The following is a 17900-nucleotide window of genomic DNA, read 5'->3' on the forward strand; positions in this document are numbered from 1 at the left end:
GTCCAAAAAGGTAATTCCAAAGGAATTACTAAAGTTTTTATGAAAACGGAAGTATAAAATTACTTCCCATTTGATGCGTATGACATAGTCTAAATCCTAAAATCTGGCATAGACCTTATTTCCCAAGCCATAGGGGGAAAGGGGGATGTGCTAAATCTGACCTGACCTGGTGCAAAATATTAATTACAACAGGATAAACATATATCAGAAAGAAAAAAATCAGTGAGAATATTTTTCTCAGGACACAATTCAACAAAAGAAACATATAAAACAAACCAAAATCCTATAATTAGGCAGTGTGCTACTGTCCTAATGAATTCTCTTACTCATTCCCAGGTGGGCTGTAGAATATTGTTCTTAGGCAAAGAGAAAACCAAAAATCAGTATCTTTACATTTCACTCTTTATCCTTAGTAGAGGCAAGTATTACATAACTGTGATTGGTCTGAGTCACCAGAAAAATGAGATCTTTGCAAAGTCCATGTTGGGGCAAAGGGAGCCACAAGAGCTGTACTGGTTTTCTAGAAGATGCGTCGCCAGCAACGATGCTGTACGTGGGTTTTTTCCTTCTCAGACCCCATAAAAGGTGAAGAGTTTCCTAATCTAATAGTGCTTATAACAGTAATGAATATAAAATAAATATTCTACGTCAAATAGTCTCCATTATCCCATCATTAAAATAAAAACAAAAAAGCACGTGGAGCCACATATGCTAAGGGGCAAAGCCTGCCCTCTAAAATATACATTTACCTACGGTCAAAGCCTGACTAACATATAATCAGGATGCTGTCTTATTCCTTAAGGCCAGAATTCCAAAAGTAGGGTAATTAACAATATTCCATTTATATTTTCCCAATGGACACCTTCAGTTCATTTCCTATATTTCTTCAATTAGTATCCTGGTCTTTAAAAACAAAACTATACATAGCAATCATTCATGCAGACAACTAATTTTAATGGATGAACTATTTCTTAGTGATTGAGGAGGACTGAAGATTCCCTAAATCCAAACGGGAATTATAAATAAGCCACTACCACATAATCAAAGAGCGAAATGGACACTCACCGCCAGGTACGCTGTACCAAGCAGCCCCGTTGGTGGTTCCATCCACAAAGCTGCTGTCATCATCGTTCTTGCGACAGGGTGGTCGATTGGGGTCCGACATGGATGGGTTAAAAGAGGAGTATGCCCTAGCCAAGCTTTGAAAAATGGCATCATCCGGGCAAGAGCTATATTCATGAGCACTACCTAGAAAATAAATGCACAAGATTAAAGAAATGGACACAGCCCAAGGAGCACTGCATGCTTTCTGAAGGGTGAGTCGGTGTTGACCTCTTGCTGATGTATTTTTTCAGCTACATCACTATGGGAAAGAAACGAAGGTTTAAGTACTCAGCACTTACACTTAGCTTTTAGGTTATATAACTTCCACACTTAGTACCACAAAGTAAAAATCTGATGGAATGTAGATTCTGCTTATGAATTCAAAGCTTTACAAGAAAAGGTGATAAACTCATAGAAAACTGGGCCTGGCAGAACAGTAAGGAGATTTCCATTGTTAAAGTTTTTAATTTTAAAAATATAAAGTTGGCAGTTATAAAATAGTCACAGGGATGTAAAGTACAGCATAGGGAATATAGTCAACAATATTGTAATAACTATGTATGGTGCCAGGTGGGTACTGGAAATATTGGGGGGAATACTTTGTAAAGTATATGATTATCTAACCACTATGCTATACACCTGAAACTAATATAATATTGTATGTCAACTGTAATTGAAATTTTTTTAATTTTTAAAAAATGTACTAACCTCATAGCCACTCTAAACCACCCTCACACATACTTTTCAGTATCTGAGTTTAGAGTTTTTAAAAAATCTCTTACGTGTATTATAAAAATAGTATTTTAATACACTATATTCTGCTCCATGTATTATAAAATATGCCAGGCTTTTACATTTCCTTGCTAAATACATAGTACAAATCTCTAAGTTTTACCAATGTTTTACCAAAGACTTTCTTCAAAACTCAAAGTTTCCAATATCTAAAATCATCATCCCGTGTTTGCAAAGAACTAACTCTTCCAAGGCCCCTGAGAATCGACCCAAAGCAGGAAATTTCACGGAGCAACAAAAATTTAGGTGAAAATATCTATCTGGCTAAAGCTTGCTGTGCCTGAAACTTAACGAAAACATGTCAGAGAGAAATGAAAGCAATGCATTCCCTCCCTGACACCACCACAAACAGTTCCAAACAGCGAGAGCTCGAGACCTGCGGAGTTCCACGTGGGCCCTGGTCAAGCACCTGGTCTGCCTCGGTTGCTACGCCATCAATGCACAGCGCCGCACAACATCCACGCTCTCTCCAGGGTCCCGTGTCCCAGAGCGACCCAAGTTCGTGACTTCTGTTTTCTCCCTTTCTCTCTGAGTATTCTGTCAAGATTACATTTCTATCTAAACTTTTTTTAAAAAGTTAGTCCTTTTCTGCCAAATATATATGGTCAATGCCACGTGAAATAGTTAGGGGATGTTCCTGTTAAACATATGTATTTCTACAGGCAAAATCACTTACTGACCAGCTCCTTAAGACAATATTTAAAAAGTTATCCTACAAAGCCTTGCAAAGTAATTGTAAACCTTGAACCAAGTGGAGAAGCGGAAAGAACACCTACCACTGCGCGTCTCGTCATATGGGTAATTAGCCACGAGGTCGCCTCCGTGCAGATTGGCAGAGAGCACAAAGGGGATATCCATAATCCAGTGAATGACAGCCTTCGTCTCAGGAGCAAGCTGTATTAAACAGTAAGGGTTACAAGGATTACAAATTGCTATCACTGGTGAGATCACGTGACAGAAAAGACATAGGAAAGGTTTAAAAAACATCTGAAATCTGGTCAGCCACTTTGTGGCTGTTTTCATAGGGGGAAAAGTTCCTGTGTGAACAGCATTCCCCATCTCTTATCTTCTTCAGACTTATATTAAAGAATATTTTAAGAGTTTAAATTTCCTCACAAGTTCTACTTTTGTGGGCTACTGGGCTTTTCTTTCTTTAAAAACGAACATGCAAATCACTTATACATTGTGGAATATGTCCATCTGTTGTTTCAGTGTTAATAACAGCTAAGGATAAGACAAAGAGAAAAGAAAAGCGTTGAACACTGTTAAAGAGAAACCCACAGGCCCAAAATGGTGTCACCTGTGCTAAAGCCCATGATACTAAACCTAGATTTAATACCTGACCTATTGCTATTTCAACCTCTCCCAGAAAACAGTCTTAATCAACCAACCAGTCTGGAATTTTCTGGTCAAGCATCAGTAAGGTCATCTGCACAGCGGCCCTCTCCACCAAGCAAAGAAAGAAGAGGCAATTTGCATGACAAAAACCCTTGCTGTTCCCTTTCCCCCAAAAGAGGTCCAGGTATAAAAGGAATCCTTTCTTTTCTCCCTTGCCCCACTCTTCTTACAAAAACCTTCCATTTTGTACAACCCCTGGGAGTGCCCTACCACTTGCTAGAAGGGATGCTGCCTGATTCAAGAATTGCTTAATAATGAGGCCATTAGAGCAGGGCTCTTTCTCTATGGTGGTTCAACTCCAGAAACGTGGTAGATTTTATTTCCTATTTTTGTTTACTATTTTTCTAATTCCCTTCACTTACTTTAAACATTGTCCCTATAAAAAATATTAAACGGGGTCTCTTGCAGGGCTCACTGTAAAATATCAGTTTACCTTGAAAATGTTACAGCATAGTAAAAGCTAGGAAAATTCCAGGACAAGCAGAATAGGAAAACTAAGACAGTTAAACAGTAGTTTGCAGCCACCTAGTAAATCCCATCTTCCCTAAACCAGGGACACTTAAGAATAAATGTTTTGTACTTCTCCTCCCCAGCCCAAGGGTAAATAGCTTAAATCACCTACCCAGGGAGATAAATAACAGAAACCCAATTAGTGCCATTTGCCAATCACATCCAAGGAGAGATAAATTAAGAGAATAAACTTCATTTTGGTACATCGGCATAAAGCTGATAAATATTCTATCGATCCAATCCTAAGACCTCCTCTAAGTGTCCAGCCTTTAAAACCCCTGAAAATGAAGGTACCAGCGTCCTCTCCTTCCAGGGAGCATGCTCCATTCCATTCCTTTTCCCCTCACCTTCCCCCACAGTCATGTGTCCCCTAACCTCTAAGGAACCCCATGAGACTTGCAACCAGGGGAGCAAGGGGCAGAGGCAGCTCGTCCTGGGCTTACCGCCTGAACTTGTATTCAAGGCCCTCTTTTCTCTGACTCTCAGGGAGCCAAAGCAGCCCAGCCTGGGCTCTCCTGTTGCTGTTTCTATGCCCTTCTCCTTGTTTCATTGTCCTAAGCATATTTTTGCTGCGGTCAATAAATTCTTGCTTTCTTTTCTACACTTTGTCTCTTGATTGAACTCTTTCCCTCAAGAAGATAAGAACTCAGTTCTTGTCATCTCCCCAGTAACAAAATGATCCTCTTAAATTTTAAAACAAAGTCAAAAGTTTGAGGAATTCATGTGGTCTTTTTAATGATTCAAAATCTTTCATATCTTGGAAACAAGACAAAGGAGGAAAGAAATTTATACCAAAGAATTAATCTGGAGCCAAAAGCTTGATATTTTTATGTGATGAGTTTTCATAGCAACTAAGAAGACTCTCAAATTCCCAAGTACTTCTTTGATTTAAAAATAATAAAAGCTTTTATTGGCATATTTATATATATTTATAGGTTGATACATGAGTAAAAATAATTTTGAAGGATACATACACAAAGGTAAATGGTGATCATTTAAGACTGTAGGCTAATAGGTTTTTTTCTCTCCTTATTTATATTCACTTTAGCTTTTCGTTTGTAATAAAATATTAATTTTGAAATAAAAAAAAAAAAACATTTTAAGGAAACTGTGTCTTAAAACAAATTTAAAGATACAATCCTAAATACACAAAATCGTATCCAGCTATTAGACTTGGCCTATTGTTAGTTCTGATATGTACACTGCCAATAATATATGTTATCAGTATGCTGAAAAGCTAGCAAGCAAATTCCACGATTTGATAAATTAAACTAAGTTTTTCTTTGAGTATGAATACAGTCTTTTAGGCTAAGTGCTAAGACCCCCTAGGTGCTGTAATTATATATTTAAGTGATCCATAGGGAAGCTACAGGAACACTCTATGTTAGAGCCCTTAATACAATCTAGGGTCAATTGGGACCTATTTTAAAACTTCCATTTAAAGGCTGTAAATATAGCTCAAATGTTATGCTCTACAATTAGATAACTTTGGCTCTTAAAATAAGTTAAAGCTACATTTGTTCTGTTTTCTTCACAACTTTAGCCACTAAGGAGAAGTATAAATTTAATGAAAATCATTTGATTTATTTTAAGTCACTTTGTTTTCAAGCAACCCGGGCCAAGGCTCATGTACTGAGCCCAGACGACAGTGCAGGTGGCCCAGCCAAAGGGCTCAAGAGCAGATGAGAAATGATTTAGTGGGAAGAAGTCCAGGGGAACAAGAGAGTCTTCATTCAGAGAGGTTCAAGAGAGCAAGGAGAGCATCTGAACAACCTGGTAAAATTATAGGTTCCTTTCCATCACCCACCCCTGAAGCATACACACCCCAGACCTCTCAGTGGGAATCTGCAGGAATCTGCATTTTTGACCCCTGACATAAATAAACCTGGATATTTAAAAAACACAATCAGGGCTATATTATATATATATAATAGGGGAAGTGGGAAAGGAGGCTGTATGATAACATTAATGAAATGCCTGCCATGCCTAGTACCAGGCTGGGTCTAACTACTCTCTGTCTTAATAACAAAGATGGAAAAAGAAGATGAACCAGACATGGGTAATATCATCTAAATATTCTGTGTAATGAAAACAAATCATGCTTCCATTCCAGACAAGAGACTAAACTCTAATTTTTACATATTTCTCTTTAATTTACCCTTACCTAGAAGAAGTATCGGCATTGAGATTTATAAAACAAAAGCTTTACTATTTTAAAAGCACCATGAACATGCATCATTTAAGTGAGTGCTGCTTCAGCTAGAAACATGAAATCATCTGATGCAGAGACTGTGCCAGTTTGACGAGGTTTCGCTGGAGACGAGGGAGGCAGTGCTGAGTGAATGACGGCGCTTACACAGATGTCCTGCCAGCGAGAGTTTCTGTCACGATTCCCTTATGACAAGGGACAGGAATCATATCTCTCAGATTTAACAAAGACAGCGCAGGCAGGCTACGGCGAGCCATGCGGGAAGTCTGTGGCTGATGCCAGCACGGGGCTTCCACAAAGCGCTTCATTTCTGTCTCACCCGCAGAGCCCACCGCACGGGAATGCCCTCTTCACCTCTGCTTACCCCAGTCGGCCCCAAGCCCTGTGCCTTCCCAGCTCCTCCTTCTCCCCCACAAAGTGGTTTGGAGGCTGAGAAACTGCAAATGTATCTGTGACTCAGAAGCAGGAATGTTTCGGTCGCTCAGAATGTATCAGGTCCTGCAAGAATCCTCGGCCCCCGGCAGCCCATTTCTCAGACCAGTCCCCTGACGTGTAAGCTCAGCTCGGGTCTCTGGAATGAATCCTGAATATAGGCAAGAGAGTTTCAAGAACTTCAGACCAACAACCTGGACCTGCCTCTCTCTGGATCCTCTACCCGGTGCTCCACCCACACATAAATGCGTGTCTGGAACTCCAGCTGTGATTTTCAGGGGCTACACTTGTCAGGTATTGTGATTTGCTTGCCAAACTGGATTGCCTTGGTTCTTAACAGGCCCTCAGCCTACTCTGTGTCAGATTCAAAGATGAATCATAATTTCTGCAATCAAGGGATCAAAATCTAGAATCAAAAGAGAAAGTAGCTATATGAACAAATAATTATAACATGACATATATAATAAAGCTCCATGTAACAATTAGCACCATACGGGAGGCAAGTGTGTACAAAGAACACAGAGGGAGGCTTAACAAGATCTGTGTGGGAAAGCAGAGGCAGGCTTCACAGAAGAGGTGACATGGGAGGAAAAGAAGAGCATTCTAGACCACTGGAACACATACAAAGACATAAAATTATTAGACAATTGTATGCTTAGGGAGCAAAAGGGATTTGGTGGACTGAAGTTATGGCGTATCAGAGCCAGATTAACAAGCAGATCTGCCAGCAGCTGCCAGAAGCCAAAGGAAACTTGAACGGCCCTGGTACTTTCCAAGTTCTCATTTAGGATAAGTACCAGGAATAGTTGCTAAGCCAGCGCAGAACTGCCTGGAATAGCCAAAGAAGAACTGAGGGCTGCTGACAGCACTGCCTGCCTTTCCTACAAGATGGGCTCTCCCTCGCCCTGACCTAAGTAAAACTATAATGCTCAAACAGTTTGGTTTGTGTAAGCACCAAATGTTTCGTGGATGTTAATGTCTCCATCTAAGCCTGAGGTACGTAGCAGAGAGTACTGAGAAATTATGCCAGAACGGTAATAATAGCTCTAGATCCTGGCTTCAAGTACTGTATATGTATAACTCATTCTTTATACCCACCCCATGAGGTAGATACCACTATCATCTCCATGTCTCAGATAAAGAAGTGGAAGCACATAGTGCTTACATAACTCCAAACTCACACAGCAAGTCCGGAGCCAGGCCTGAACCAAGGTGGCTGCCTGCAGAGTCTCCACGCTAAAGCGTCACACAATTCTGCCATATTAAGCTTTTACTTGATCTCTGGGCAGTGGAGAGCTAGCAAGGTTTTTTAAGTCATGGAGCAATAATTTGTGTGTGAAGATGACCACTCTGGGAGAATTCAAGAAAACTGAATGGAGTTGGGAGAGGCTGGACCCAAAACAAGAATACGTGGCTACTGTACCGTCAGGGCAAATGATGCGGGCCTGAACTGGAGGGGTGGAGAGAGGATGCAGAGGAGGGGAAGACGGACAGGTGGTAGGGAGGTTAAATCGCTGAGATTCGGTAACTAATTGCCGGTGAGTAGTGACGGCCAGGAAAAAAAATCTAAGTCTCTGATGTTAGTGGTTAAGTGAGAAAATTGTGTTTTCTTAGGGAAAGTATTTTGTTTGGGTAAGGCTGAGTTTGAGGCTCTGGGTGCCACCAGACAAAAAGACTCCACAGCAAGTAAAATAGAGAAATAGAGCTCATGTGAGAGCTAGAGTTACAAATATGGATCTGGGGTACAGAAAGGATGGAAACCTAGGGAGAGACATATGGGTAGCAGATGGGACCCTGAAAGCCAGCATTTAAGCCAAGGTAGAAGCACGGAAAGACACCAAATAGAGATTTGAAAGGCAGAAGAAGAGGTAGGAGAAAGTGGAGTTGTGCAAAGCAAAGGAATAGAAAATTCTAAAAAAGATCAACAGTGTGAAATGTTGTAGGAGGAGCCAATCAGATGTTCCGATAAGCACCTCTGAAGGGGCCATGATGACTTTCTAAGGCACCCACAACTGGGCTCCACTCTCCTAACCCCATCCCCAGCTCCCACTCCCCAACTACTCTGCAGGGTTCTCGGGGCAGGACTAGTATCAAGGCTCCAGCCTTTCCCACCGTGGTCTTCCCAGCCGCAGCTAACCATCCCGTACAAGTCTGACATTACTCCCACATCCTTCCTTATGATGAAGGCGCTAGAACATACTTCCTTAGGCTAGACAGCGAAACCCAAGAAAGCTATACATGCTCTCTACCTTTGTGTTTTGATCCACAATTTTCTTCAGATTTTTCAACAGATGATTATTGGGACCACCTTCCTTCTCATTAACATAAACTATCCTATCCAGGTCAGGAAAGTTCCTGTTCAGATCGATTCCCTGGGCATTGCTTCGACCCACAAACCAGTCCTTGAGCTCACCAGGCTATAAAAAAAAAACAACAAAAAAACAAAGAGGAAAATCATCAGTTACTTACTATTACTGTTGCTATGTATTTAAGGTCTCCATTAATGATTTTTAAAATAATTTATTAGGATTAATTATTTATTTCAATAGTATCCTTGGCATTTTCAACAATAGTATTTTCTCTATTTTACTGATGTAAACATGAAGTAATCCAGTTTAAAATAATTGTTATGGCAATAATAGCATTTAAAAGATATTTATCATCAAATTGCAAAAAAAAGTCAATATATATTAGCTGGTAGTAGGTGGCATGTGTTTCAAATCATGCCACTCTTTGCTAAGGTTTAAATAAAGTATTAATTGCCTTTGTAAATCACAGCACTCTCTTTTTAAATATTCAAAAGAATAAATTACTAAATAAGATCATAAGTTTAAAATGAGTTTAATATTCATTACTTATATATTAATAATATATCTCCCTCTTATAGCCTTCATGAAAAAAAAATTAGCTCTAGAACTTTTGTTCTATAGTCTTCATAAAAAGACTATAGAACAAAAGTTCTAGAGCTTTATTAGTTGAGAAATTTCTGTTCAATTTTGAGCCCTTCATTTCACTAATGGTATAACCTGGAAATTTAATGACTCTCTAAGATATCCAGTTATATTCCATAATGTAGATTTTTTTTTTGTTTTACTATTAAATCATATCAAGTCTATAATACAGAGATAATTTCCACATTTCTGAGGTCATGTAAGCTCAGATATGTTAGACTGTGAGGAATAAAAATATATAAGATAGAACATAGCCATGATAATATTTTGCCTGGTCTGTCCCACAGTTCTGAATATCGCCTTAAAATATTAAATGATTTAATTCTCTATGTTACTAGAATTCTTCTCTCCTAATATAATTAGAAATTATTTATCAATGTTATACTTATTTACAGAAATTCACTGTCTGTGTTTCTTGCAATGTCAAAATATCAAATCACTGGATTTTTTATTTTTAAGGTTATAAATTCACTTCTTAAACTTTAGATAAACATAGCAAATATATATTTTAATATGTTCTCACGTATAAGAGAATTATTTCAAACTGTAGAAAACAGCAAATATAATGTCCAAACAAAAAGGGAAACATACTGTATATCTTCTCTTAAAACACCATACTTTCCAGCTTCTCTAACAGTTAAAATGTATTAAATTAACTTTAGCTTTAGGAGGGGTTTTTGTTTTGTTTTGCTTTGTTTTGTTTTACTTTACATAGGCAAGGATTAAATATCAGTGAACCATTGATCTGGCCCCCCTAAAAAATATTTCTTCCTTTGTTTCAGTAGAGGGCGCTATGACATCAACTCATTCAGGTACTGCAGTGATTTTCAACCCAAGTGCCACAAGAATTTTTAAAACATGCAATACCTGACTGTTTAGTTAGGGACACTGGCCTCTTTTCCCTTAGATTGTCAAATTAAAAAAAAAAAAGCAACATCCAACACAACAGTAGCCATCCAGTAGCCATTCAACAGTATGAATGAATCAAAATTATACCTATTTTTTTGTTAGATCGGCAAAAAATATATTTTTTGGAGTGCTGCAGAATTTTAGTAATTAGTTATGTGTGCCATGAGATGAAAAAGGTTGAAAATTGCTGAGAAACAGCAGTGGCATTATTCTCCAATACAGGCCAGTAGATATTTTTCATACTTGTAGAGCTTTAGAAGGAAATTGACCTAGTCACAAACATGGATGAGAAGATACAATTTATTTAACAATGCAAACAAAACACTGATTAAATACTGACTTATTAACAACACTTCTCATTTGCAGTCTCTGCTGAAGAAACTCTCACCCATCATCCCTTACCTTCTGAATGTTTTTCTTACCAGTAAGACATATGACTTAAACCCTCCTACTGCACCATCTGTTAGCTTCATGAGTGCATTACTTGTACGAACATACAAAGTAAAGACCATGCCCTGCTCTGAGCTGGCCTGCGCTCACCTGAGATGCTGCCTTCTCAAAGCCATCGGGATTCAGCGAAGGCATGATGTGAATCCGAGTGTTGTGGATCAGCTTCACTATTGTCTCATTCCCCTTCTGGTATTCGTTGCACAAGTACTGGGCCAGGAAAATGAGCAGTTCCCGTCCAACAGCCTCATTACCATGCATGTTCCCAATGTATTTAAACTCAGGTTCACCTACAAGATAAAAATAGTATAGAGATGTTTTCTACAGCAGCCATTAGAAGGCAAATGACAAACAGTGCCAAAAAATACTGTATATCTACTAATTTATTACACATAGCTGACAACTTTTCCCTCCAGAATTGATGCTGAAGAAATCTACCTTAAAAATCAAAATACTCCAAACTCCCCTTCTGTTCTATTTCTCTCTCCTTAGTCACCCACTTCTTATGAACTGAATTGTGTCTCCCAAATTCATATGTTGAAGCCCTAACATCCAATATGACTGTACTTGGATATAAAACCTTTAAGGAGATGAAATTAAATGAGGTCATAGGGTGGGGCCCTAATCCAACAGGACTTATAAGAAGAGGAAGACACACCGTAGATCTCTCTCCTCTCTCCAACATGCGTAGAGAAAAGGCCCTGTGAGGACACAGGGAGAAGGCAGCTGCCCGCAAGCCAGGAAGACAGTCTCATCAGAAACAGCCCTGCTGGCATCTTGATCTTAGACTTTTAGCTTCCAGAACTGTGAGAAAATAAATTTCTGTTGTTTAAGCCACCAAGTCTGGGATATATTTTTATGGCAGCCCAAGCAGACAAATACACCACAGCTTTCCCAACAACAAATAATAATAATAAAGTGCGTGCCTCCTATTGGTTAAGCACTGACTTGCATGTTTTCTTATTTAGCCCTCCCCAAACATCTAAAAGTAATAATTCTCCATCTCTATTCTAAGACGAGCACACTGAAGTTCTGGCCATAGTTACGCAGCCATAAAGCCAGGATTCAAATGCTTATCTTTTCATTTAGTTAAAAGTCTATGCTATTTTATTTTTTTAACCATAGTGATTAAACTTTTGGAGCCAGACTATGTGGGTTAAAATCCTAGCACCGATTCTTACTGGCTGGCCTTGAGAGAGTTATTTCAGCTCTGCAGCCCTGTTTACCCATCTGTATAGATCAGATGATAGATTCTGCCTCATGAAGTGACTATAAGAACTAAGTGAAATAATAAGTGTAAATGCTTAGACAGTGCCTGGCAAGTAACAAGTGCAATGCATTGGCTATAATTGTTTTAATATTATTATTACGTGACATTATCTTGTCATTGTGAGCTGCTTTAGTACGCATAACCTAGTTTTCTTTTTACAGTAGCCCACTAAAATATGAAGACAGGTATTTGTATTATCTTTACTGTACAAATGCAGCCCAAAGAGGATGTTTTGCTGAAGGCTCAGAATTCAAACCTAAATCATGGTTGCCCATTCCTGCTACTCTCCATTGCCTTCTAGGGGGAGAAATAAAATTGCAGAGTGTAACAGCAAAGTGACCTTAGTTAATCCTGCTGTTCTGCTCTGTTCTGCTTCATCCATCCCCCAGACCCAATTTCGGCAGTGGAAAAGATGCCCCATCTACAAAATCACTAGGGCTGCTCCCCCTGGTTTAAAAAGAAAAATTGTTATCTAAATATTCTCCGCACCAGATTCCCGAGTGTGTGATTTAAGTGACTGCTCACCAGTAAACCATGTCTTGTGTGACCTCTCAGCCTGAGCTTAAGCTAATCTTCTTCTAAGGATCAGATGGAAGCAGGAGCAGTGCTATTTATATGCCCTCATTTTTCACTTTCAGGGAAAGACGCTGATAAAACTACTTCTGAGAGACTTGCCCAGGAGATGTGTGAGAAGAGATGTTTGCTTCTGATTTCAAAAGTCGTAAGAACTTTCTTCCTTTCTGTCAAACTCACATGCGTTATACCTTCCCCTGACTGGATGTAATCATTAGACGGGGCAAGGAGAAGCTGGAGCGGTCCGTTGGGAAAGGAGAGACCTAGCAGCCAGAGGACACTGAGCCCGCTTTGCAGTTCTCTGAGAAGACTGCACCGTTGGAGGCATGCTGGTCCTACCCCCTGCTCAGCCCAACACAGCTTTGAAGCTTTAGTCACTCCAAAGAGCTTAGCCCACAACCCGTAAGAGTAGATGGGCACATTGAAATTTTCTATTACTTCTCTGGATTAAAAAAAAAAAATCTTTAATCACTTAAAGGCAAATGCATAGTCACTTAGCTCCCCCCACCCATCCCTCCAACCCACCCCTACCCTCCCACCCCTACCCCTGGCCACAATGTTTTGTGCGGATGTCACGGTGTATTACGTATTTAAATTTGAACTCTGTGGAAGAACTCATGCTCTCCCAGTTCTGCCACAGATGGTACCACTCCCTAACCTGCTTTACTCCTTTATGTTTGCAACTCCTGATTTTCAAACTCAGGAAACTTCCAGTATGGTTTTGCTTCTGTGACTCTTCAGGAAATTGCCTTCAGCTACAAATCTCTCCCAATGTGGCTATTGTATTTGTGAGGAGATAGAAATAATAATTACAATAGCAATGCTTTAGGTTGACATGAAGATAGGACTGTAAACGTCATTTTATAGAAGATATTAATGTGTAGGAATAAAATGCAAGGCACATATGAAGTAGCAAAAGAAAAGGCAAGTATAATTTTATCTCCATCTGTCTTCAGGAATTAGGTCGCTAGATAATGCTCTCAGCGGAATACAGAAGGGCTGTATTCTTTTAAGCCTACTGACATGTCTTGTGAGATGGAGAAGAGCTACAGATTAACTATAGCATTTGTTGGAGTGTATATGCAAATTTTGGTGTCAGACACTACAAGGAACCCAAAAACAAGCAGAGCAGGATTCCTAAACTCAAGGAATGGGGGACATAGACCTGCACAGAACAGTGTTCAGGAGCAAGGCAATGACGAAGGAATGCTGGATCATTAACGACCGGCTTCCAGATTCTAAGCTGGAATATTCCTTCTGCCTCTTTGGCCCCCCTCTGACCTTTGCCCTCCCAGAGCCAGACTGTGTATCTTTTCAAACACAATCCCCATCAGGTCCCCTCTAAATCCTAAAAATCTGTTAACTTCCCATTTGCATTTACCATAAAGCCCAAGAATTCTCTACAAGATTTTTAGCTCCCATATCGCCTTGTCTGACCCACCTCCCTGGCTCCTGAGGCACCATTCTCCGCTCCCTGTCTTTCAGCCACACTTCCTCCTGCCACAGGGCTCTTGCCTATGATGAGCTTTTCTCACACACAGGTGGAGAAATACCGTTTTCTCAGAGCATGTTTAGTCTAAATCCAGTTCCTTTATTTTTAATATCTCAGTTTGAAAATATACATTAATCAGTGTGGTTTCTTAATTCCCCATCCCAATACTGTATGGTCTATTAGTACAGAGATGGTATCTATTTTAGCTCACCAGAATATCATCCGTGCCCAATGTAGAGTTGAAAACATGGTAAGAGCACAAAATCAGCAATCAAATAAATTCATGAGTAAATGAGTAAATGAATGGCCTTGTTTTAATGCCATCCTCCCAGCAGCATGACTGGCAGCACAGCATGCCCTTGAGATGCGGGTGCAGCTGCGGTGCCCGAACGCCGTTCTGGAACGGGGAAGGGCATACATGAATAACTGAAGGGGACTTGAGTCAGTGTCGGGGAGCCCGCGCCCCGTGTGGAATACTCAGAGGACTCGGTGCTTGTTGCTGTATCCGACATTCTCAGGCAGGACTAGAAATTGCTCTTGGGGAACCAAGGCAGCAGTGTTGTGAACAGCTGATTGGCCAGGGAGAAGGTTAATCCCCATGGTCACTAGAGAACCACAAAACCTCTCTGGGCAAGCAGCTCCCTGGGCTATTTTTGTTGTAAAGTCTAAACAAAGGGTTCCGAAGAGACTGCCTTCAGAAATAGAGATAAAATGGAAGGCTTTGAACTTTGAATAAGCCTCCCTGTGTCAATTTAACTTCAATTTATTTAACAAAGGAGTGACAGCTTTTCATCATAACTTACTTTTCTTTTCTGGGGCCCTACAGATAGAGTTTACAGCAGGTTATTAAAAAGATGACTCATGCACCCCTGTTTACAATGTCTACAGAGAGCAAATCCTAGGTTAGCAGGTACGTCATTCCTTGTGGGCACAGAAAGCAATGCACAGGTCCCCGGCTCGTCCCTCTCCTAGCAACGGGAAGGAAAGGTATTGAACACTATTGTCAGTACACTTGAGGGTGGTTGGTTTCACGTTCATCTTACTCTCCTCGCTCACTAATTCATTCCCCTTTTTACACAGTAGTTTACGCTGAGTTCCTGATCCCGCAACTGAGGAATCATCGCATTTGCACAGGATGCGTTGTGTTGGCTCAGGAAGTACAGTTTCCCTGTTGCATCAATTTTTCCACAGTTTCCTGTAACTATCTGGTTTCCAGTCACGTCACAGGGCTTACCGTCATCAATTAAGCCACTGCTAAATGATAATCACCTCAGAAACCAAGTCCAGCCTGGGTGGGCTGACTTTCTCTCTTTTCCATCTGTATCACAGAATAGTTAATGTACCTGATTGGATTTGTATTCTCATCAGAACAGGATAAGAAAAACTTACAAGTTTTTTTAAATAAGCTCCAAAGTTTTACTGAAGTGAGAAATAATTCAATAAATTTTAAACCAGAGCAAGCAAATGATTTTAAGTTCCATACGTATAACTCTTAATTTGCCACAACTGTGTATTAATGTGTTTTGAAATAACTAAATCAGTATAAATAAATAAATAAATAAAAAATAAATAAATAAATAAATAAATAAATAAATAAATAAATAAAAACACAAAACAAACAAAACCCTTAGAAATTACACCACCAGAAACCCACACCCCTTAGGCTTAGCATGTAGACGAAGTTTGAAGCTGACTGGTGGATTAGTAAAGCCCCAGATGGTAGAAATTAATGACCTTAAAGTGACAGGAGAGCCCCTAAAGCAGAAGCCGACAAGGCCCGATAGACTGAGCCTGAAAAAAACAGTCAAATAAAGGGGCAAATGTAAAAAAAAAATACGATTTGCCTTTTCCAAAAAAGGAAAATTTTCTTTCACCCCTTTGGTTAAGCCAGCGGTCAGCCTATCTGTCTCTCCAATATTTTCTCCTCTTGCCAACAACTGACTGGCTGACCATTGGATAGAGTAATTGATCAGAAAATGTTTAAGTTCCCTTTCAAATCTTAGAGTGAATTATTCAATGACCTCCATATGGGAAGAAAGCAGTAGAGGGAAAATATTTAATGAGAAATGAGATAAATGTGAAAGTAAGTTGTGAATTGTGAAATTCTACATAAGTATAGCATCACTATTTAGAAAAAATAAGTAGATTAAAGGTACTTTAAGAAAGAAAATTGTTTTTTAAATCACAGTTGACATATAATATTTTAGTTTCACATGTACAACATAGTGATTCAACATTTATATACCTTACAAAGAGATCAGCACAATAAGTCACCATACAAAGTTATTATGATATTATTAAATATATTCCCTATGCTCTACATCCTCAGGATTTGGACAAAAAGAAAGAACTTGATTATAGTAACAGAACACTTTCATCTTTCATTCTGTAAGTAGAGATGAACTCACATCCAGATGAATCTATTCTTTCTCTAACATCAAATTATTGCCAAAATATAAGTCCACTCACTCATTTGGAAATTATATACTTAACTCACTGATTACACAATTCTTAGGAGTGGTGACAATTGCAAAATACAAGTTCCTAGTACATGTAATGTACTAAACACATTGTTGAACTAACTATAGTATCCAAAAATAACACCCCATTTCTCAAAGATATTATGGTAAATGTGCATACAACCAATGACTCTGAGAAACAGACAAATAGCTAGACAAGCAGCACAATCACTGAGCTGAGCTGATTCACAAACAACTAGGCGAGCGGAAACATCTTCGGAACAGATGGGCGTTTTAATCAATGATCTCCCTCCCTCGGTGGTAAACCGAGGGTTCAGACATCACTGGTACTAATTGTTTCCACTTGTTTGATGTTCTAACATATAACCTGTAAGTAATTCTTGTAGAATGAACCCTGCGAGTTTCTAGAACTTGTCAATAAGCCCATCATTAACGGGCTCATGTTTTAGCACATCTTCGAAGCCTAAAATACTGAGCATATTTCTAAAAGAAATTCAAATCTCCAGAGGCCAAATAAATAATGGAAGAGGGTGGGTATGATTATACAAATAGATGCCTGTTGTACCTAAGACATGAGGAGAAAATAAAGAAGGAAGGGAGGAAAAGAAATGAAGGAAAGACAAAACAATAGAAACAAGCCATATTTCTCAACAAGTGTTGGCTGACAATTCTGAGAGTTCTCTGAAACTAAGAGAAAATGGTAGATCATCCTAATGAACCAAGACATGACTACAAAAAATAATGGAAAACCACAAGTCCCTTTTTACAGTCATCTCTCTTTATGCCCATAAATGAACAACTCATTTTATTTCAAAGGTGAAGAGATGAAAAAGATGATTAACGGTGATGTCACAGAACCAGTGTGGGTGGAAAACGTCAAGCATTTCTAGCAGACATGAATGAATGAGAAATAAAAACTTCAATTTGCTATTAAGCAGATAAAGTGGTAGCAACACTGACCACCCAGAACAAAATCAGCAAGGTAAAAGCTTAGTTGAACAATCTCTTTCCGGAAACTCCTTGGAACTGTCTTTTTAATTCTCTCAGGAAGAAAGTAACTCATATGTCAAACTGATTTGTCAGAACATCTTCAGAAGTGAAATAAGCCAGTCAGAGAAAGACAAGGATCACATGATCTCACTCATATGTGGAATCTAATGAACAAAATAAACTGATGAACAAAATAGATCCAGAGACATGGAAGCATGCAACAGACTGAGGGGTCTCAGAGGGAAGGTGGGGGTCGGTGGGTGGGGGGGTGAGGGGGGAGAGATTAATCAAACAATTTATATGCATATATGCAAAATCCACGGACACAGACAATAGTGTGGGG

General features: G+C 39.3%; 1 protein-coding gene across 1 annotated transcript in view; it reads right to left on the reverse strand.

The window, feature by feature from the left end:
• CPE (carboxypeptidase E) overlaps nucleotides 1–17900 on the reverse strand; it is an 80550-nt gene that overhangs the window by 11937 nt on the left and 50713 nt on the right. Inside the window, exons 2-5 of the mRNA XM_087816519.1 lie at nucleotides 10846–11042; nucleotides 8695–8862; nucleotides 2669–2790; nucleotides 1066–1244 (exon numbers count right to left, since the gene is read on the reverse strand). Of these exons, the coding sequence (XP_087672645.1) occupies nucleotides 1066–1244; nucleotides 2669–2790; nucleotides 8695–8862; nucleotides 10846–11042 (666 nt within the window). The remainder of the gene's footprint in view (nucleotides 1–1065; nucleotides 1245–2668; nucleotides 2791–8694; nucleotides 8863–10845; nucleotides 11043–17900) is intronic.

This window comes from Miniopterus natalensis, chromosome 4 (assembly GCF_054644295.1).
Source record: "Miniopterus natalensis isolate mMinNat1 chromosome 4, mMinNat1.hap1, whole genome shotgun sequence".
Lineage (NCBI taxonomy): Eukaryota > Metazoa > Chordata > Mammalia > Chiroptera > Miniopteridae > Miniopterus > Miniopterus natalensis.